This window comes from Leptonychotes weddellii, chromosome 1 (genome assembly GCF_054177405.1).
Source record: "Leptonychotes weddellii isolate Sample4059 chromosome 1, ASM5417740v2, whole genome shotgun sequence".
NCBI classification, from domain to species: domain Eukaryota; kingdom Metazoa; phylum Chordata; class Mammalia; order Carnivora; family Phocidae; genus Leptonychotes; species Leptonychotes weddellii.
The window spans coordinates 82,914,874-82,938,245 of NC_138369.1; the positions used below are offsets into that span (position 1 = coordinate 82,914,874).

At 40.4% G+C, this 23,372-nt stretch overlaps 1 protein-coding gene across 1 annotated transcript in view; it reads left to right on the plus strand.

The window, feature by feature from the left end:
• The window catches only part of CLSTN2 (calsyntenin 2), a 528,546-nt gene that overhangs the window by 176,488 nt on the left and 328,686 nt on the right, over positions 1–23,372 (plus strand). Inside the window, exon 2 of the mRNA XM_081804133.1 lies at positions 14,045–14,167. Within this exon, the coding sequence (XP_081660259.1) occupies positions 14,045–14,167 (123 nt within the window). The remainder of the gene's footprint in view (positions 1–14,044; positions 14,168–23,372) is intronic.

Genomic DNA, 23,372 nt, shown 5'->3' on the forward strand with positions numbered 1-23,372 from the left:
CCCCCCTCCCCTCTAGAACCCTCAGTTTGTTTCTTGGAGTCCATAGTCTCTCACGGTTCATCTCCCCTTCTGATTCCCCACCCCCTTCATTTTTCCCTTCCTTCTCCTAATGTCCTCCATGCTATTCCTTATGTTCCACAAATAAGAGAAACCATATAATAATTGTCTTTCTCTGTTTGACTTATTTCACTCAGCATAATCCCCTCTAGTTCCATCCATGTCAATGCAAATGGTGGGTATTCATCCTTTCTGATGGCTGAGTAATATTCCATTGTGTATATGGACCACATCTTCTTTATCCATTCGTCTGTTGAAGAGCATCTCGGCTCCTTCCACAGTTTGGATATTGTGGACATTGCCTCTATGAACATTGGGGTGCATGTGGCCCTTCTTTTCACTACATCTGTATCTTTGGGGTAGATACCCAGTAGTGCGATTGCTGGGTCATAGGGTAGCTCTATTTTTAATTTTTTGAGGCACCTCCACACTGTTTTCCAAAGTGGCTATACCAACTTGCAGTCCCACCAACAACGTAAGAGGGTTGCCCTTTCTCCACACCCTCTCCAACATTTGTTGTTTCTTGCCTTGTCAATTTTTGCCATTCAAACTGGTGTAAGGTGGTATCTCAATGTGGTTTTGATTTGAATTTCCCTGATGGCTAATGATGATGAACATTTTTTCATGTGTCTGTTAGCCATTTATATGTCTTCTTTGGAGAAGTGTCTGTTCATGTCTTCTGCCCATTTTTTGACTTGATTATTTGGTTTTTGGGTGTTGAGTTTGAGAAGTTCTTTATAGATCTTGGATACCAGCCCTTTATCTGTAGTGTCATTTACAAATATCTTCTCCCATTCTGTGGGCTGCCTCTTTGTTTTGTTGACTGTTTCCTTTGCTGTGCAGAAGCTTTTTATCTTGATGAAGTCCCAAAAGTTCATTTTTGCTTTTGTTTCCCTTGCCTTTGGAGACATGTCTTGAAAAAGTTGCTGTGGCCAATGTCGAAGAGGTTACTGTCTATGTTCTCCTCTAGGATTTTGATGGATTCCTGTCTCACATTGAGGTCTTTCATCCATTTAGAGTTTATCTTTGTGTATGGTGTAACAGACACATAGATCAATGGAACAGAATAGAGAGCCCAGATATGGACCCTCAATTCCATGGTCAATTAATTTTCAACAAAGCAGGAAAAAAGATCCAATGGAAAAAAGACAGTCTCTTCAATAAATGGTGCTGGGAAAATTGGACAGCTATATACAGAAGAACGAAACTCGACCATTCTCTTACACCATACATGAAGTGCTACTTCTTATTGATTGATAGAGTTTGCTAGAAACACTGTGTTGGGAAGGAATCTGAGGTCATGCCCAGACTCAGTGGGATTGACTACCCACGCCTGTCCTGGATATGAGAGAGGGCAATGTTCTGTCCACTTGTTCCAAGATGTTTTAATTACATTTTACCTATGTCAACCAACCCCAGATATTTCCAGGAATATACTTCTTCTCAATTTCATTGTTCATGCCTAGAATAGAGTTTTGTACATAATAGGCTCTCAATAAGTATGTACTGAATGGATAAATAGAGGAATGAATAAATGAATAAATAAATGAGAAAAAAAAATTTTTTTTTTTAAAGTTAACCCTGAGGGGGCTGAGAGCATGACCAGGCACCCTGTGTGCCTGGCAGTCATGAGAAAGTGTCTCCTAGACCTCCAGCTATAGGGCGGGTAATGAGCTGGTAGGTGTTGAGACATCTTGGCTTTGAGGCCATGCCTCCCATGGGCTGCTTCCAGACAATGACTGAGTGTGGGGATGCTGGGGGATCCTAAGGCAGACCCACTCCTGGGAGACACAGGATTTCCAAGACTGCTGGCTTTGGGTAGAGGATGACCCCAGGGATTCAGCTTTATACAGTTCCACTTAGACTCCATGATAGGATAAGACTCTTTCAAACAATCTCTTCTTTCCTACATTGGGCTCACACTTGCATCAAGGTCTAAAATCATTTCCAGCCTCTTCTGGCCCTTTCCCTCTTTTCCTTCACATAAGCATTTTCCCTTGTAAAATCCTTTAATCCCATCTTGGGTTTTCTATTGTTTTTTGTTTTGTTTTGGTTTGGGTTTGGTTTTTTTGTTTTGTTTTTGTTTTTGAGGACCTAGACCAACACATCCTGCTAACATCAAAAGGGACCAGGACTCTATTAACCCTACCAGATGCCAGCTGTGGAGCAGGTTCATGCCCTTTGTGAAGTAGAGTGAGTTCCTGGAAAAATTCTGATGGGAAGAAGCATCACTGTTGAGAAATTCAATCTCATTTAAAAAAAATATGAGAAAATGATGTTGAGAATTAACATGCAACTGTTTTTGTAAATATTTCAATTTTCACTAATATATAGCACACCAAATAATACACTATCAATGACATGATACCCATCTTAAATTCACTATAATGAGCTCTGAATAATTAATTCCATTTATCATTCTGTGTTCATAAGAATCTTTTAGACTTTCCCAACCCTAAATGAGTTAACTGCCAGTACGTTTGTGTGCTTTGTTGCAGATAATGTGCATGTCTTGTTTCCCATCCAAATGTCCTGTGATGATCTGATTTCATGAGATAGGAGTTACTTTTCCTCCTGTGACCTACTCAATTCTATGGGATTCCATGTAATTCTTCTTATTATATGCTGTACTGCCCAGGCCATTGTTTACCTTCTGCTGATTTCCTTAATGGACTCTGTCTATCCATTCTTTTTGTTTTTCTTTTCCTTTTTCCTTCCTTGTTCAGTTATCCCCAGAAGTAGTGTTGGTGTATGTTGGAAACCAACATTCTCTTGACGGATCAAAAGTTATTCAGAAGTAAATATGTCCAAACCAGAAATCCTGGTTAAGAGAATTTATATTTGGGGAAGAAACATTGTACATGGATCTTCACACAGATCATTGACAGAAGCAGTAAGAGCATATTCATTCATTGATCTTTTAACACCATTTGCCATGCCCCGCACTTAGTACTGGTGAGATCAGGGATTTCATGTATCTCTTTTGGAAGGATGCCTTAAGCACTGAGAGACTCTTCTAGCTGGCAAATACCTGTTCTATTTACAGCTAGGAGAAATTGACACCTTTAACAGTGGAGTTACCCTTTAAAATCACTAAGATCATGATTTCTCTTTTGAGACACACTGGTTGCCTCCCAAACACTCTGAAAATTCAGAGTACAGATTTATTTCAGAAATTCATCACGATGCTTTTAACCTCTGATGCCTTTTGCAGGAATGATTTATGAAGTTTGTTTCTTTTTATGGCGGTTTCTCCAACCAGGTTGCAAGAGATATAAAGACTGTGATTTCAGACAATTATTCTCTTGACAGCATGTGCTCAAGTTCATACAGCAAGGGAAGATGCTCCACTTCCTTTTTCCAAAAGAATCAGAAGCTCTATTACCCACCTGGTATAGCAACAATCGGTGTGCAAGCTATTCAGTCAACCAGTTGCTTTTCTTTCACGTCCAGGACCAGAGAAAGGACTGATCTTGTCACTACATTGATCAACTTTCCTCCAACTGAGTTGAATCTGAGAATTGATTATTTGAGTCTTGCCTTAACAATTTTAGGTATCTTTTCTTTCCCTCCCTCTCCTCTGTCTCCTTGTTCTCTCTCTCCTCTGTCTTCTCCACTCACATCTGTTCTCTTTCTTCCTACATAAGGAGTAAATACTGTGTTGTAAATCCTTTGCCAGGTCATAGAGCAAACTTGTTTGGTCTAAAGAACACCTTAACACTCATATTACAGAACCCCCCCCCCGCCAAATTTATGTTTTTGTGGGTTATACCTATTGCTGTGTATTGCATTACTAATTAAAGCTGATAAAATTTAAAATACACATTTATTAATTCAGGTAAAATAATAATAAACCTGTCATGTTAACAAAAATATTTTATTAAAAACTATATTATTCAAAGGAAAAAAACAGTGAAGAGGGTGCCATTTTTTTACATTTTTGCAAATGTCTGGCTTTAATAGAAGACAGCTGAATTCTCTTATCTGCTTCTGCATTAAATCTGTTGTGGTCTCGTGTTGTATAGCCTCTGGAAAACTCCTCCAGAGAGAATGAAAACAAAGGAAGCAAATAACATCTCAGTACTTTTATGAACATGGTTTTGACATTGTGAACCCTCAAGGGTCTCAGGGACCTCCAAGAATTCCTGAGCCATACTTCGAGAACTGCTGTGTGTGCTAGGGTTAGAGATACAGACATGGAAGAGCCAGTATCTTTCCCCACCATCTGCTAGAGGAAAGAAACAAAGGATATTTATAGCCCAGTATGGACCTCGGTGTGCTCAGGATAGGGAGGTGGCTTTGGGAGCACAAGGAGAGAGGCCTAATTCAGTCTGGGTGTGTTTTCAGGGGTGGAGGGAAAGGGGAGGCTCAGAAAATTCTTCCCTGCATTTGTGGTGCCTTAGCTGATGATACTGTAGACAATTAATTGCAAAGGGAACCACCTTGTCTGAAACCCCTGATGCTCCGGGCTGATCATGAGGGCGACCTAGGGTATTTGGCTTACAGCTTTATTAGGATTATGTATTTAGTGGTGGTGGAGGAGAGGCTTTTTTGTGCCTATCTCCTACCTCTGATATTCCTCAACTTCCCAGAAAGGAGCCAGATAGTCCACATAAATAAGAAGTGAAATTGGCCTGCCAATGCTTTCTTTCTGAAGCAGTGAGAAGCAGATGAACATTTTGCAGTGAATATACTATAAACCAGATAATTGCCATTCGTTGTTCTGAACATCTTGGGATCTAAGGCATGAAATGGAATTTGCAGTAAAAATGTATCACACATTTCCTATCCTCTGGAACAAAGTTGATATCATAAGCCACAAAAGTTTTATTTATTAGTTTGCCAGTAGAGAAACAAAAATATGGTGTTTCTATCTGAGGTTAAAAGGAATTTGCACTGTCATGTCAAATCCTTTCACTCATTTTTGAATATAACCTTTTAAAATATTCTTCAATGAGGGCGCCTGGGTGGCTCAGTCGTTAAGCGGCTGCCTTTGGCTCAGGTCATGATCCCAGAGTCCTGGGATCGAGCCCCACCTCGGGCTCCCTGCTCAGCGGGAAGCCTGCTTCTCCCTCTCCCACTCCCCCTGCTTGTGTTCCCGCTCTCACTGTCTCTGTCAAATAAATAAATAAAATCTTTAAAAAAAAAATATTCTTTAATGAGCAAGATGGCTAGTTTTATGTGTCCATTTAGCTAGGTTATAGTACCTAGTTATTCAGTGAAACACAAATTTGGGTGTTGCTATGAAGGTATTTTGGAGATGTGGCTAATATCTACAATCAATTGGTTTTAAGTAAAGGAGATTACCCTCAATAATGTGGGTGAGCCTCAAACAATCAGTTGAGAGGCTTTAAGAACAAAAGCTGAGTTTTCCCAGAAAAGAAGAAATTCTGCTCAAGACTGCAACAATAACCCCTGCCTAAGCTTGTAGCCTGCAGGCCTGCCCCCATAGATTTCAGATTTGCCAGCCCCCATAATTATGTGAGCCAATCCTTTTCTTTATGTGTGTGTGTGTGTGTTTGTACACACACACACATATGCATACACAAATGTATGTATGTATGTGTATGTATATATGTATATATGTGTATATGTATATATATGTATGTGTACATGTACATCTCTATCTCTTTCTATCTCCTATTGGTTCTGTTTCTCTGGAGAACCCTGACTGTTTTCCCATAGATTTCAGTCTTGGCTGTTTTGTCTCCTTGCACTCCCTTAGAGCACTTGATCCAAGAGTGGACCCACAGGAGATGGAAACAAGCATGTGCTGTTGCATTGATCGCTGGTCAGAGGGAAGAATAGTTGGGGTGGGACTTTCAGTTCCTCCATGAGGGACCATGACCTTGACTGATTTAAGCACCCCAAACCTCCATAGCCTCATCCATGAAATGGATCCCGTGCTGTCCTCTCATGGATGGTTGTAAGGATTTAATGAGATCACAGCTGTAGAGCCTGGCACATAGAAGTCCCTTAAGAGTAGCAGTTCCTGATTAGTTACGCTGAACAACAGTGATTACAGAAAGAGTTTTAGACAATTGCACTTAGTAGTGTAAACTCCAAAGTAAGTTAAGGGCTGGTTTTAGGGGTTAAAGATGTTTAAAAGGCAGTGAAGTATAAGATATTGAAGGAATAACAATGTTGGGGAATTATAGATGTAACAATCATTTTGTTCAGTAAGTAAGACATTTTTGTGTGGAAAAATGAGTTGGCTCCAGCAACTGAATGTGAACATTAAACCATCAAAATCCCTGCCCCACTTCTTCCTATTCAAATGATCCTCTTGAATGGCTCCCAATCTTCTTTACAGACTTAATCTAATTTTCCCATCTCCTGGGAGTTCTGTTAGGTTGTCAGCCCACCAGCAGGTTTATTGGGTAGCTTGAGCATTGTCTACCTGGGGTACACTGGGTCCCATGTGGGTCCTGACCCTAGCCTGTTGAGCTTCAGAATCAAAGGCGCTTTACTGTGGACATACAACATGCTAGTCACCGAGTCAGCTCTGACCCAAGGTCTCATTTTATCTTCCTCCCACTAACCCTGCAGAATTAGTATTACCTCCATTTTATAAAAGGAGAGGGAGCAGAGATCTGGGAAGATTGAAAGACTTGCCTAAGATACCCTGTAGGTTACATGGTATCAGAACTATGACAAGAAGCCCAGTACCCCTTGCACCCAATCTCAGGCTTTGTCTTGCACAAGCTTTGAGCAGTTGGCTTTGTCCAGATGGCTTATGTGGAGACAACTGAAACTCACTTTTGTAAGATTATACAATCCCTCAGTGCACATTTCTCCCTAGCCTTGCTCCTGGCCCACATGCCAGTACCTAATAGGATAATGGCATGTGGCTCATCCCCAGGCTGGGGTAAGGACTTTGAGAGAACCCACACTCCAAACAATTATTTATGGGTGGAAAATGACAGATGGAAGGGAAGAAAAAAATAGGAATGGTGAATAAATGGCTGGGTAAATGGATAGGAGGAAAGGAGCTAGGAAGGGAAGGAAAGCAACATGCTATCCTCACTGAAAGCACCTATCAAGCAGTTAAGGATTAACAACTCAGTCATCTTTTCCTCAAATGCTTGTTCAACCCAATTAAAACGGTGAAATGTAACCCTCATCTTCTGTGAATATTTGCATGTATGAGTCACACACATGGGATTTGTGTTTAAAACTCTCTAATTGGTACCTCTAGCAAGAAAGATACATTGCCTCTAATTAAGTGATGGCAAATGTCACCTTATGATTTGGGAGGCATGCCCTCTTTCTATTTGGGTGCTGTAGGAAAACCTGCTCACTGGAATCAAAGTGCCACTAATTGCTTCAGGCATTGGAGGTGCCAGCAAGGCAGCAGTGTGCTCACCTCACTTACCAATGTTCTGGGCACTGTGTTAGGTCCTGTGGATATCATCATGACCAGGATGTGGTCTCTTCCTGCAGAGGGCTCATACTTGTATGGGAAAGAGGGACAGGGAAACAGCTAATGGCAATGCAGTGGACCTGTAGCATGAGAGCAGGTGGTACAGGGTCATATAAAGTGCAGAGAAGGACAACTGGAGGAGGTGGGGCTGGATCTGAATCTGGAAGGATATACAAGCAGGAGTCAGGAGGAAGGAGAGGAGAGGAGTAGATGGCACAATGAGGGCAAAGGTGTGGGTAATCGGGGAACGGGTGCCTTTGGGGGGCTTCATCTGATCTTGCAGTTGAAGGCAGGATTACTGCTGATGGATCCTAAGCAGGAAAGTGCAAGATCAATGATCAGAATTGCCTGTAGGCAGGCTGACCTCTCACCTGGACAGGGATCCTATCCTACCCTCACTCTAGAGCAGGGAATAAATATACTTTTTTAAAATGCTATTACAATTATTGTAGTTAGGAATCATTTTATTGCAAGCACAGATACTCTGTTCAAACTAGTACAAATAGAAAAAAAAAAAAAAACTGGTGCCTGGGCAGAATGAATGAAAAACTTCACTTGGCAACTTCAGACACCCAACAGGCTGATGGGTCCATGAAGACTGAGCAAGACCTCAACTGGAAAACAAGTGTGGGTGGCCAGCCTCTGTATCTCCTGCAGCTGCTTGGGGTGCTTCTCTTGTCTCTGCTTATTGGTTCCCAAATCCTGTCTCCTGGCAGATTAACTTTCTCTGATTTTAATGGCTTCTCAGCTCCCCCTAAACTTTGAGTAACCATTACACATATGCCACCCCAACTGCTTATGGCCTTTTATCTCAAGTATTCATCACCAGGGGTGCCTGGGTGGCTCAGTCATTTAAGTGTCTGACTCTTAGTTTCAGCTCAGGTCATGATCTCAGTGTCATGAGACCAACCCCCACATTGGGCTCTGCACTCAGTACAGAGTCTGCTTGGGATTCTCTCCCTTTCCCTCTCCCTCCCCTTCTGCTCCTCCCCCCTGCTCAAGCTCTCTCTCTCTCTCTCTCTCAAATAAATGAATGAATAAATAAATAAATAAAATCTTAAAAAAAAAAGTATCTATCACCAAATAAATTATAGGTTCTGGGCCCATCTCCTCAATGAAAATTGAAAGATCCAACCAACTTGCCCAGCCTACTCCACGCATTGATTTCCGCTGGGTTTAGATATCCACCCAGGGCTAAGCACCCTTGCCAGGGCATCAGGTCAGAAGAGGGAAGTTGGGTATCACAGGCAAAAGACCAGCCTGACCTATTTACTGGGGTGTAAGTTAACCTCTCTAGAGCATTTTGTAATCAGTACAGTATGTTGTTTTTGTTTTTTACTAACAGTTCACTTTTACCTAGAAGGAAGTATTGGAGTTCTGAGAGTCAACTTTAGGATGAGAGTAGAAGGATTGAAAGGGTAAATCATTAGCTGCGTGGCCCTGCTGCTTGGTTTGAGTGTTAATGCACTTTTTCAGAGGTGGAGGCAAAGAGAGAAGGCAAGGAGTGCTCCTGAGAATGCATCTGCACTCTAGTTAAAGACGCATTGGGTGACAAGACCTAATTTCTCTGTAAATGGAGCAGAAATATCACACTGGTGTTTCCTCTGTATGAGTGCAAAGATACAGGCATTTCTCCAGATGCTGAAACAGCATGAGAAAGACACAAGACAGAGGTAAGAAGCAGTCCTAAGGGGGCATGATATGACAGAGTTCAGCCTCAAGAAGAGTTGTGTAACAAAGAGAGACATTATCTCGTGAAGAACTGATAAAAAGTCCGTTCTTCTGAAGTTACAACCAAATGGAACAAAGCATGAGCTGACTGTACTCCGTCTATTGGAACAAAAAGGCAGAACAGTTGTCATGGGAGGGAAGAGATTGCCTAACAACAGCCAAGGCACAAGCATCAATACCTTGCTTCTTTCTGGAAAGGAGTTGGTTCTCTGGTGTCCCATAAAGCCAGCGTTTGGAGGTGGCTCCAGGATGAATCTATACATGCCATTAATCCCTGGGTGATGTAGATACTATCCATCAGTCCAGTCTCTTGGCTGGACTTGCTCCTCAAACTTCATTCTCAGCCAAACCTAACTAGTCACATTTCCCCTGTGGTTTACCAGGTGCTTTTACCATTGGTCTTTTCCCATGCATGTTCCTCTGCCTGGGACCCCCACATCCTTTATCCCTGCTTAATTCCTACTACTCCTGACTTCGAATCTACCGTCTTCAGGAACTAATTCTGGATTACCATGCCTGGATTAGTGCTTCTCCTTTCTTTTTCGGTAGCACTCTGCTTTTTCTTTGCTTATCTATCTCTTGCCATACTAGTTATCATGGACCCCTCTCCAGTCTGAGGGTCCCTTGAGGATAAGAACTTTGTTCTTACCACATTATAAATTATATGTAAAATTTATACATAATAAAATTCTGCCTTTTGAAATGTGCACATTGCTAAGTTTTGCCAAAGGCACACAGAAATGTAACCATCACCACAATCAAGATACAGAACATTTCCATCATCCGAAAGTTTTCTTATGTCCCTTTACAAGCAAACCCTACCCCATCCCCCAGATCCTGGCAACCACAGATCCATAATCTGCCCTTATACTTTGGCATTTTCTAGAATGTCATATGAATGGCATCAAATAGCATGTAGTCTTTTGTGTCTGACTTCTTTCACTTCATTTCACCAGAGAAATGCTTTGGATATTCAACTATTTTGTTGTATGGATCAGTAGTTGATTTCTTTTTACTGCTGAGTAGATGTCCATTATATAGATACACTGCAATTTGTTTATCCATTCACTAGTTGATGGCCATTTTACTTTCCAGTTTGGTAATATTCTGAATAAAGATTCTATGAACATTTACATACAAGTCTTTTTGGGTAATTTATGTTTTCATTTGTCTTGGGCAGATCCCAGGAATGGAACTGCTGAGTCATTTTATAAGAAATTGCTAACTATTTTCCAAAGTGACTGTATTATTTTACATTCATACCAGCAGTGTATGAAAGTTTCAATTGCTTTACATCTTCATTAGAACTTGGTATTGTCAGTCTTATTTTAACCATTCTAGTGGTGGTGTGGTGACATCCAATTGTGGCTTTAACTTACATATCCTTGATAGCTACTAACGTTGAACATCATTTCATGTTCTTATTTCCTCTGATGACAGGTCTGTTCAAATTTTTGCTGCCCCCCCCCTTTTTTTTCAGATTATTTTTCTCATTATTGAGTTGCAGGAGTTCTTTATATGTTTCTGGATATAAGTCCTTTGTGAGATATGTCTCACAAATATTATCTCCCAGTCTGTGGCTTTTAAAAAAATGTTTTCTGAATAGTGTTTTTCAAAGAATAGAAATTCATAATTTTAGAAATTTTGATGTATCAGTTTTATCTTTTATTCAGTGCTCTTTTTGTCCCTTCTAATAAACCTTTGCCTAACCCAAGGACACCGAGCTTTTCTTTTATGCTTTCTTTTAAAGGTTTCACAATTTTTAAGTCCTACATTTAGGACCATGATCTATTTAGAGATAATTTTTGTGTATAATGTGCAATATAATTGGAATTCTTCTTTTAAAATATGGATATCCAGTTTTTCTCAGCATAAGTGAAAGACTATCCTTCCCCTCCATTGGATTTTCTTGGGAAGTTTGTCAGAAATTAATTGACCATGTGTTTGTGTGTCTTTTTCTGCACTCTTTATTTTTCTGTTGATCTGTATCTGTCTTATGTTAATACCTTACTACTTTATTAGTAGCTTTATAATAAGTAGTAGTAGGTTTATAATAAGTTTAAAATCAAGTAGTGTGAGTCTTCTAACTTTGCCCTTTTTGTTTCAGAATTGTTTTGGCTACATCAGATTTTTTCATTTTCATATGAATTTTGGAATTAGCTTATCCATTTATAAAATCCTACTATTATTTTAATTTGGTTTGCATTGATCAATTAGGGAAAAATTTATATTTAACTATCTTGGCTCTACCAAATCATAAACACTGTCTATCTCTCCATTAAGACTGCTCTAGGTCCTCTTTAAATTCTTTCAGCAATCTTATTAGAGTCTTTGGTGTACAGATGCTACATGTATTTTGTGAAAGTTATTCCTAGGTATTTCATGGTTGTTGATATTATCATATTAGCCTTTTTTATTTAAATTTCCAATAGTTTACTGCTAGTCCATAAAAATATGATTGATTTTTATATATTGACTTTATGTACTGTGGTCTTCATAAACTCACTTATTAGTTCAAGTAGCATTTTAGTAGATCCCATAGAATTTGCTTCACTGGGGATCATGTTCTCTGCAAATAAAGGCAATTTTATTTTTAATTTACAATCTTTTTTTTTTCTTGCTTTACGGAATGGGTTAGAACCTCCAGTACAATATGAATAGTACAGTACAAGGTAAGAGTGGATATCTTTGTGTATTCTTCCTGCTCTTAGGGGAGTGCATTTACTCTCTAACCATTAAGCATGATATTAGCTATAGGTTTCTACAAAAGTTCTTTATCAGATTGAGGAATTTCCCTTCTAGTCCTTGGTTTGCTGATTGTTTTGATTATGAATGGATGCTGAATTTTGTCAAATGTTTCTTTCAGGAGCTCCCCTACCCGTTTTACCCTCAATCCTTAAGCTGTTTTTGCATATTTAAGGTGCCCCATAAATACTTGTTGAATGGATGGAGCTGGGCTAAATACCTCTGAGGGTGCAAGGCCACACTTCAGACACTCAGAAGCATGAAATGGGCTTAGGGGAACATAAGAATATTTGAATGCCTATTCATGTTAGAGGTACTAGATTTGCCTAAATGATCTCATGCAAGTTTTACAACATTCCTATGAAGTTAAGTATCTCCATTTTACAAATGAGGAATGAGTAATAGATGGAATGATTAAAAAGCTGGAATATGGTTGGGATGTGGGGAAGAGGTCCTGTGTTTCATAACTCAATAGAAAGAAAAAAAACAATCATTATGTTCAGAATACAAAGAATATACAAAGGAGGATGGCTTCAAATATTTCAGTTATTTGATGGTGTGTCTGGATATAAGAATGTCACCTGTGGAATGACAGTTGAACCATTAAGAAGGAAAAGCAATCCTTGCATAATACTTAGCTCAGCCATGAACAAAGGTCTCATAGTCAAAATAATGTAAATTTAAGTTATTGGTTTGCAACCCTGATGATTTGATCTATAGACAAAACAAAGAAGATTTAATTTTGCTTACACATCAAAATGCAAATGTTTATCAACTTTGACAAAGAAAAAGTCAAGAAAGATCTGAAATAAGTTAGAAGATGGGAGAAAAATTAGGAATTTGTAAGGAATGTTAACACTCTTATTTTACAAAAAGGGAACATTTAAACCCCTCTGAGCTTCAGTTCCTCACCTGCAAAATGAGATATAAAATCTTATCTAATGGGGTTATAGTGAGGATTAATGAATGTATATAAAATGCCTAATATGGGATAGGTACTCAACTAAAAGGAGAAAAGGGTGGCAGACCTATGATAGAAGGAAGTAAACCCATCCCCACACATGAGGGAGAACCTCAACTCTAAGGTCTATGTCACCTCTCCTGCTGACACTGTCACTGACAGAGAGCAGGGTGGTGAATCAGTAATGAAAGGTCAAGGGCCGTGTGGCCAGCCCAGGGCATCTGAATGACATGACAACTCTGCCAGTGGTATCATTTTCCCCATGTTACAGTTGAGGGAGTTGACACATAGAACCAGCCCTGAAGTGGCTAAGCCAGGCCTGAAACCCAGCAACTGTGACTAGATTTGGTTGCCTGCCATCGAGTCAAGCGCTATAGTGAATCTGAAACACTGGATGAGCTTGTGGCATATCCTCTATACACATTTCTAATGAATAGGCCCCTAGGTTTAATTAAAGGGGAAAAAAGATTAATTGTTTCTCCCAACAGCTGCAAATTATTTACATTGCATTTGTGTTGATGGCTAATAAAAGAGCAAAGGCATGTGGGGACAGCCCAGGGTGGCTGTAATTCTTCCAGGGTCCATAATGAAGCACCAGTTTGAATGCCAGAATGTGAGCCTGGAGGAGCCTGCTGTCCCATTCAGACTTGCAGTGGGCAGAACCGCTCTCTGCCCTGGGCATGATCCAATCCACAGAAATGGATCTCAGGAACCAAGACCTGAGAAGAACAAGGCATATATCCCCGCTGCTCTAAACTGACTCTTGATTAGCTCATGACTGCTGTGGAATGGCTGAGAAGGAGCAAAATGGTAGCTAGCTTGAGGCTACCACCAATCCTAGAGCAACTTTTAACTGACCTTTTGAAGCATGATGGTGGGGGAAGGGGACGGTGCTGCCCTAACTTTCTTTGTGCTCACATGAATTGTTGAACTTCTCTCTGAATCTCACTTCTCTGGTTACTGAGGTGTAAAATGGGACTAACTAATACTCTATGTCTCTCATGCGGCTGTTGGATGAGAGCCTATGACTGGACAAATGTGCAATACTAATAATATTATTATGGATTAGCTATTCAAGTGATGATCTTGAAAGTCAATCCTTGTTTTGTTTTTCCATTGTGTTCTAGTCAACAAGCACAAACCATGGATCGAGACTTCATATCACGGAGTCATAACTGAGAACAATGACACAGTCATTTTGGACCCACCACTTGTAGCCCTGGATAAAGATGCACCAGTTCCTTTTGCAGGTGAGATGATGGTGTACTACGGTTGGGCTTGACTCACTTTGGAGCTGTGCTGGGAAGCCTCCACAGAGCGCAGGCTCGGGCTGTATATCGCTGTTGTCATCCCCTGTGCATCTCATAGATCAGCCTGTGATTTCAAAGCTGTGTGCGTCTTCTGACCGCTGGTGTGGTTCTGATATCTGGTGTGGTTCTGATTTCTGATTTATGTTTTTTTTTTCCCTTGGTATTGCCTCCAGTGCAAGACCTTTATTTCTTTTTCTGAGAGATGGTATATTGCTGAAACGGCCTCTGGAGTTGGAAAAGCTGGGCTAGTAAGGTCCATAGGGAAATAATTTTCCCTCTAGAAAGATGACCTGTAGACAGATTAAGTATGTGACCCACTGTCCCAACTACACATATATCATGGACAGGTGAAGACTTATAATTTGGTAGATTGGCAAGAGAAAAGGGGGGGAGGAGAAGGACCAGGAAATATTTGCTAAGGATAGGACAGGGCTGTGCCCTTGAGCTTCACAGTGGGTGTGGCCTTTGGTGGAGGAATCAGAACACAGTGCCATTTTGCCCTCTGCAGCTTGTGGCTAGAGAGTCTTCTCATTATTATCAAGATTATGACTACTTCCCTCTCAAACTTCCTGCAAGGGCCAGGTCTCAGGAAGGGTGTGTGAAGAATATGGCTGTCTCATGTTTCCAAAGATTTTGGCAAAGAGAATGGGATGGCTGATGGTAGGGGGAGGAGGGAATGGACAAAGAATTTCTGAAGATGCCTGCATCATGAGTAATATTGTTAACATTTTATAACTGTCAGGAGAAAGACAGGAAATTTAATGAAGGTTTTCAAGATTTCTAAAAGATTGCTTTATGATAGATGGGTGCCAGGCTGAGGTTTTCACCATGATGAAGTCTATTTTTTCTGACAGTTTGTCTGCTACATTATGAGCTACTTGGGCAGAAAAAATTGTCTCTTTCACACATCTAAGAGATAAGCTCTATGAAGGTCCTTTTTTCATTATAGAACATTGTAAAGTAAGGAATGAGGGGGTGGGTTAAATGGGGAAATTCAGCGTTATGTGAAGATAAACCCATAAGCATTCTTGCAGAGCATGGGGAAGATATCTTGACTCTCAGAAGAAGGCTTTATCTTTATTTTATGTAGAATGATAACCACCAAGGGCACCTAACTGTGACTTCCATGGTGTTTAGAATTAGGATATTTCCATATATCTTCCAGCCATCCTCAGAGGTCCCAGCTCAACCAAATTCCACTTGGAAGTATGAATCCCATGCTGTCTTTTCCACAAAAGATGAGTTGTCTTCCCCAGACCTTCTTTGCCAACCTGGGAATATTCCAGTGCATCCCCTTCTTGGACATAACTAGATGATACTAGGGTTAATCAGCAATTCTTAACCCCTAGAAATGAGATTTTAAAACAAACACTAGCAAAACTGTTTGGGTCATGGAAATGTTTGGTTTGGAATGCACTGTGTGCTTAACAAAATAGAGACAGTATTTAAAAAGTGGGAGATTTAGGACAAAAACACAGGATTCTGGTTTATCTTGATGAACCAGATTGGAAATACAGGGCTAAGTCATGACTTCCCTCTTGAGACTGAGCATGGGCTCCTGGCTTCCCTGAGCCCCTTCTCTACAGCCTGTGTGCAGAGGTCTTCCCACCAAACAGGTCTTCTTGTTCACCTTTCTTTTCAAGTGTGTGACTCCTCTTTAAAACATAACAGAAAAAAACCAATGACATATTAAACAGGAAGTAAATGTGTGCCATTAAGTCACTTTAGTATAGTGAAGCTAACACTTTAAAGATGAAGGATGTATCTGATTCTTCATTATGTCTACCCTCAGCATAGCCCTGTTCTCCTCCAATAGTGAACTAGGAAACTGAAGTTGTTGAATAAGCTGTCCTACAGTAAAGTTATAAGCTCCTTAATGTACAGACCGAAATTGGGAGGGGCAGTTTAAGCAAATCTGATATTTAGAAGTTTGGACTTACAAAAGGTTACTTATTTTCCTTGGTTGTGGGGCTGCAGAACAATTAATAATTTCACCTGAAGATTCAACAAAGGGTTTCTAAATCATAAATCCATCAAATGCCTTTAAACTTGAATTTGTATTCTGACCATTTGATGTGCCCACTGGTTTTCAGACACATCTGGAAATGAAGATTTGCTTCTAAGCCAAGGCCTGAGTAGTTACTTCCATCTGAAGAAAATTTCTATGCTCCTCTTGATATTTGCAGCTGCATAAAAAAAATCTAGCTTAATGCATCAAAATATAATCTTCCAAGCTCTTGAGAGTAAAAAATAAAGGTGCTTTTTGGAATGGTCAAAGCTATTTTTCTCAGTGTTATTTATGATCAGCTCTAAGACAGGACACAGGCACTAGCCATCCATCCATGCTGCAGACGTTTATTTTAAAACATTTATCTTAAAAAGAAAATACTGAAGATTTATTTCAGATCCCTATCATTCTCATAAAATTGAAAAATTCATATCTGCCAGCTCCATCAGTTCTGGAAGTCAACTGCAGCTTTTAGTCCCCCCCTTATCAACTGTTCTTGTATTGTGTGTCAGTTTTTCTACCCCTTTCCCACTGGTCTTTATTTCCAATTTAGTCTGTGAGGTGAGCTGTAAGCTTGCTGGGAGATGGTTCCATCCATATCATTTTTTCTCTGTCTCATTTCTTTTGTGAATTCCCCCCCTTTAAAAAAAATTTTAAGAAAATTTTCCTATGTAAAATAGCACTCATTTAAATAAAAGTCATGATCACACTTTGCAGTATAAATGCAAAATTCAGGGATATAGAATAGCTTTTACTGTATATTTCTTGATTGTGACAATAAGTGTGTATTGTAGAAAATGTGAAAAATATAGGGAAACACAAAAAAGTATGAAAAATATGTTTTCTTACCCCCCAGAGAGAGCCTCTGTTAACACTTTAGAGTATTTTCTTCTAGTCATTTTTCTACTCTTTTTTTTTTTCAAAAATTGTGATCACACCTCATATTCAATTCTAACAATTTATTTTTCCCACTAAACTAATGAAAATATGTCATTTATTAAATATTCTGCAGCTGATTAAATGGCTACATGATATCTTTCTCAGTGAATATTCTGTAGCTTACCATTCTCTTTTTTCCTAGCTTTATTGAGATACACTTGACATATAACATTGTGTAAGTTTAAGGTGTACCATGTATTGATTTGATAAACTTCTATATTGCAAAATGATTACCACCATAGTCTTAGCTAACACCTCTATCATCTCAAATAATCGCTATTTCTTTTTTGTGGTGAGAACTTTTAAGATCTACTCTCTTAGCAATTTTCATGTATATAATACAATGTTATTAATATAATCACCATGCCATAATTAGCCAAAACTTATTCATATTATCACTGAAAGTTTCTACCCTTTGAAAACACCTCCCAATTTCCCCCACCCCCAGTCCCTGGTAACCACCAGTCTACTCCCTGTTTCTGTGAGTTGGGCTTTTTAAAGCCAGTTTCACATAGAAGTGAATCCACATGTAAGTGATATTATATATGTGATATAAGTGATTCCACATATAGATGCCATATATAAGTGAGATCATGCAGTATTTGTTTTCCTGTGTCTGGTTGATTTCACTGACCATAATGCCCTCAAGGTCCACCATGTTGTCACAAATGGCAAGATTTTCTTTCTCATGGCTGAGTAACATTCCACTGTATATATATACCACATCTTCTTTATCCATTTTTCCATTGACAGAAACTTAGGTTGTTTCCACATCTTGGCAATTGTGAATTATGCTGCAATGAACATAGGGATGCAGATATCTCTTCAAAATCCTGAATTTATTTCCTTTGGATATATATCCAGAAGTAGGATTGCTGGATCATATGGTATTTCTATTTGTAATATTTTTGAGGAATCTCTATACTGTTTTCCATAGTGGCTGTACCAGTTTGCATTCCCACCATCAGTACACAAGCGTTCCCTTTCTCTGCATCTTTGCCAACACCTATTTCTTCTTGATGATAGCCATTCTGACAGGTGTGAGGTGATAGGCAATTTGTCTGTTACAATTCTTTTTAAATATAATGTGTCTACATTTCTGATTCTATCATTTGGATGGGTTTCCAGAATTGAAATTAATTGATCAAACATTTTAAGATTCCAGAAACAGGGCACATGGGTGGCTCAGTTAATTAGGTTAAATGTCTGACTCTTCATCTCAGTTCAGGTCTTAATCTCAGGGTTGTGAATTCAAGCCCTGCTTTGGGCTCCACGCTGGATGTGGAGACTACTTAAAGAAGTAAATTAATTAAAAAAAGAAAGTTCCAAAAACATGTTAAATTGCTTAGTTGTATGAGTTTGCAGTCCCATTTGCACTGCACTAGTCTCATTCCCTAACCCCTGAATGGCTTGTTCTACTGGTGTGATTTAGTGACCATGTGGTAGAATCACCAATAACAGTAGCCTCGTCATCTTCATCTGTAAAATAATACAAGCTTTCCAGTGTTGTTATTTTGATTAAATTTAAAGAATAACTAGACACATGTTATAATGATTCAAGATAGAGTAGAAGCTTAATAAATTCAAGTTTTGTTTTGTTTTGTTTTTCCATATCCTTTTCTCTGCCCATTTAGTAGAGGAGATAACCAACTCAGAGAGAGGCCAAGCAGCTTGCTCAGTATCCCAGGGCCAGCCATGGGGCTGGGACTGCAGCCCAGGGATTTTTACCACTTGTTCTGAGTTCTTTTTCCCAGTGATGTAGCCTTTTGATCCCTGCCTCACCTGATTACTAGAGGTGTCAACTCTCAGTCAGTGAATCCTCCCTCAGACCTCAGTCAAGTCCATTAGACCTAACTTAGTTCTCAACCTAGTGTCTGAGCCCCATGGACATGACCTTCTTAGAGAATCAGATCCAGGAAAATCCTTAAGTAATGATGAAAATCTTGTCCATTGCATGGCAAAAAATGATAATGAAAGCAAGCTGGCACACTGTGAACTTATTAATTTCTACATGAGCCCCACTGAGGCCTGTTAGGAAACTGTGGAGACTTTTAAATTTGAAGGGAATTAGATTGCCTTTCAGAGATAATAGAACTGTTCATTTGTCTACATTGGGCCAGTCTGGACTTGTCTTTTGTGAGGACAGGGCAGCAGGGAATGATCAGGTATAATTGGCTGGCTTCTCAGGCTGGGTGACTCTCTGAAGGAAAATTGCCTGGGATGTGATTTGGCCTGGGTTGATTAGCTGGTTGCAACAGAAGTTTGTCCCCTCTCTGTGGTTAACTCCACTCGCCCTCCTTGTTCTGCTCAGAGTCTGCACACCTTATCTTTGGACCTGCCCAGGGACATTGTTTGTGCTTCAGGCACCCTAGGTCCCTGATGGCAGGGATCCTCCCCAAGGGTTTGTGCAGCCCCTGTGTCTTATGGTAGGAAGAAAATGAGGGTGTGAACAGCCACAGGCTTGACCGGCCACACATTGCTTTATATTCAGGCTCTGCCATTTGCTAGCTGTAAGGTCTCAGATAAGTTACTGAACTCCTCTGAAGGACAGTTTGCTAATATTTAAAATGGGAGTAAACACAGTACCTACCTCTAGGTTAATATATGGGTTAAATAAGATACTAATGCTCAGTGCCTAGAGCACTCCTGGCCACCAGTGGATGTCCAGTATGTCGCAGTGCGGATAATCTTAGCAATGGTAAAACTGAGAGTAATCACAGTAAGTGTAATTCTTAGTATCATCAATAAGCCACAGTGTTTTATTCATTTTAGGCTGATTACAGTTCTATGACTATAACCTGTGATAACGATGTTAAAGAAAGGAGAAAAGTGAGTTTGGTATTTGTTCTAAAGGCTTAATGCCATCACCCATCAAGCTATGTTGCCCAGACTGATCATGTGCCAGTGCGAAGACAAGAAGTTAAATAATGTAGGCAAGTTGTTTGTGAATTGTGCCGAACTCTATAAATATTAGTTGGCAATACATTTCCTTAAATTGCACCTATAACCTGTCCCTGTGGAGTAATTAGTTGCAAGATACACTTTTAGATTACTGCAAACCACATGCCCTTTTATTATAAACACACACACACGTACCAGGCATGGCACACAGAATTGTATCCAAGCCTCACACCAACTCTGTGGAACAAAAAGGTCGGCTATCATGATTCTGTTTTGCAAATGAGGACATCGAGACTTATAAAAATTAAGTAACTATTCAAGGTTACCTAGCTGAGGATGGCTCAGCCCTGTCACTCAATTCCAGATGCTCAGACTCCAAGTCCTCTGCCAGTTGTCCAGTGTGGGGTACATACCTCATTGGCAGTAGAAGATCTACATGGTACCTGGACATAAGGTTAAAGAATGCTGAATCCCATGCTAGGTCATTCCCTTTTAAGTTCTTCTTCAGCCTCTCTGATTATGTCAAGGAGAAAGGCAGCTTGGGAGGCTCAACACCTCTCAAACATTTGCTAATGTCTCTTTTTGACAAGGAACAAGCTCTATCTCAAAGCATTGCATAGACAACACTGATGAGGTAGAATTTTAGTACCATTCTGTTGTATTTTACTTAAGTTACTTTTTCTTTTTTTGAGACAAGTATTTTTGGCTTTTCAGGTTTTTTTTTAATAAATTCATTTGGGTTTTTTAAAACCCCAATTTTTGTTTTGAGATTTTATTTTTATTTATTTATTTATTTATTTATTTATTTATTTGAGAAAGCAAGAGCTCATGCACCTGTGTGTGAAGTGGGCGGGACATGGGCAGAGTGAGAGGAAGAGGGACAAGCGGACTCTGTGCCTAGCGTGGAGCCTGATACAGGGCTCCATCTCATGACTCTGAGATCATGACCTGAGCCAAAACCAAGAGTCAACGCTTAACCCACTGAGCCACCCAGATGCCCCTAAAACCCCAATTTAAAGGAAAATGTAAATAAATAAGTAGGTAGTTCATGGCAGTGGCAAAAACCATGAAGAGGTCTATGATTGAGTACCAAGTAGAACACCATAATCCCCTCTGGACCTCATTACCCACCCAGCCACTGCAGGACTACCCACTGTCTTCAGTCTCTCCTGCCCCATGGCTCTCTGAGCTCTGACCCTGGCAACGGGGGAGGCATCTATGTTGGCCTCACAGTACATGGGACTTTGTATTCCAGCTGGTTTGTGTGGGGGTCAATCTTGTGGGCCAGAGGAAAGGTGCCCCCTGGTGTCCCACGCTGGTCTCTGAGCATTCTTGGCCTCACCTAGAAATCAGTTTGTGGCAGTCCTTGCAGAGAACTGGGGATTCTCTGAAATCCACAGTCTGGATTACAGCCTTGGACCTCACAGAAATAGAATCAAGAATAAACAGGACCAGAAAGACATGGACCAGTGTCTATTCATTAGAGTACATCTGAAAATTATGAAAAGGAATAAGGAATAAAACAAAATTAACCCACATTCCAAGACCCTGCTAGACCATTTTCTATCCGTATATGGATACATAGTTCTTATTAATTTGGATCATCGTATACATGGTTCGGAGTTTTTGTGTTTTCATTTTTTATAGACCTTTTCCAAGCTGACCAAAATATATTTTAAAATATTACTTAAGAGTAGGATACATAATTATATATCATATAGCCCTATCATAGTTTATTTAACCATTCCATCATTTTTATATATTTAGATCATTTCAGTATTTTTCTACTTAAAAAATATAACATTGCCATGGGCAACTTTGTTTGAAATACTTCTCTTAAACAAACAGGAGTCAGGGTTTCATGTTTATGGTTTAGTTCATAGATAGTAAAAAAACAGATGTGTTCTATTTTCAGTGACAGATTGAGATTGTGTTGTCAGATGTTTTTGCTGATAGGAACTGCGATTGCCCAATTTTTGAGCAGATGGTGGGGTTCCGAATAGATGGAAAAGTAAGAACTGGGCTGACTCCCACACCCGTCCGCAGCCTGTGGCAGAGCCCTCAGCGCCTGTCCCCGCAGGCTTCAGGCCTCCATCCCTGCGATGAATTCTCCCCCTCACTATAGTGACTGTCATCTAAGGCTTTCCAGTTGTAGGCAAGGTGTGATTTGAGAACTCAGCAGGGTAATACAAAAGTTGCTTTAGAGCTGGGGAAAATGCAGAGTGAGGGCATAGCAACCAGTAAATAAACCAGAAGACCTGGTCGAGCTGATGCTTGTGTCCTCTGTGGAGGGTGGCCATGACAGCATCCATTTGTAGTCCCCAGGAGCAGCAAGGTCCTGTTGAACCACCTGTGGTCCTGGTCCCGGTGGTGGTGGAGGGATCTGCCAGGCAAACTAGGAGAAAGAAAGAGCTGGTATATCCATCACTCTGAAATTAAAATATTGAATTGGCTCTGTTCTTGGCGCTCTATCTTCCACCAGTTTGGCAACTGCCAACCTTGACAGTGATTCATTGGGGTTGGGGGCATATTTAGATCCCTTTCTTGGTTATCCCTCCATGGGCACTGCATTCACTCCAGTGTTTCCTTTTCACACTTTTTACTACCTCCTATCTGCTGATGGCCAAGAAGCTCAGGAGGCAGATCTCAGCACTGGACAGGGCCTTCCATATAATCCTTGGGCTCGCGGAGCCTGGAGCACAAAGCACTGGCCTTGCTGAGAAGAGAAGTGAACATCTGTCCTACCTCAGAGGTAGTCGGTGGCCCCTTTCTATGGTTTAGCTGCTCTGCTGGAGGAAGAATGAGGAGCTTCCCAGCTTCGCTGCTGCCCATCAGTTTGGGGTCTTTGCCCTGAATTTTCTTTCATCTTGTTAATTATCCTCTTTCTTTGCCCACCCCTGACTTGCTCTCAGTGTCCCTAAAGCTGTCTGCATATTGCCTGCCACCAGGCCTTTTGTTGTTATGGTTTTCATTTCTCTCATTTTGAAGGCCATGTGTATTTTTGCTGTATGGCAACTCAGTCTAGGTAAGTTTAGGATGGCCCATCTCATCTGAAGAATTCCACTGTCTACCTCTTCTCCATTATGTTCCATGTTTAATCCTGGTGTCCCAGGCCTTTCTATGGAAGCCTAGTTGCACAGGGTTCTTTGGCAGCAGCTGGGTCCCCTGTGAGTATGGTCACATGAGCTCCTCTTGTGCTCTGTGTCAGAGGCAGGCACTGAGGGGGACATCCCCTCAGGATGGCTGGAGGAGGGCCTAGGAGCCAGAGTACAGAGGAAGGAGGGCAGGAACAAGAGT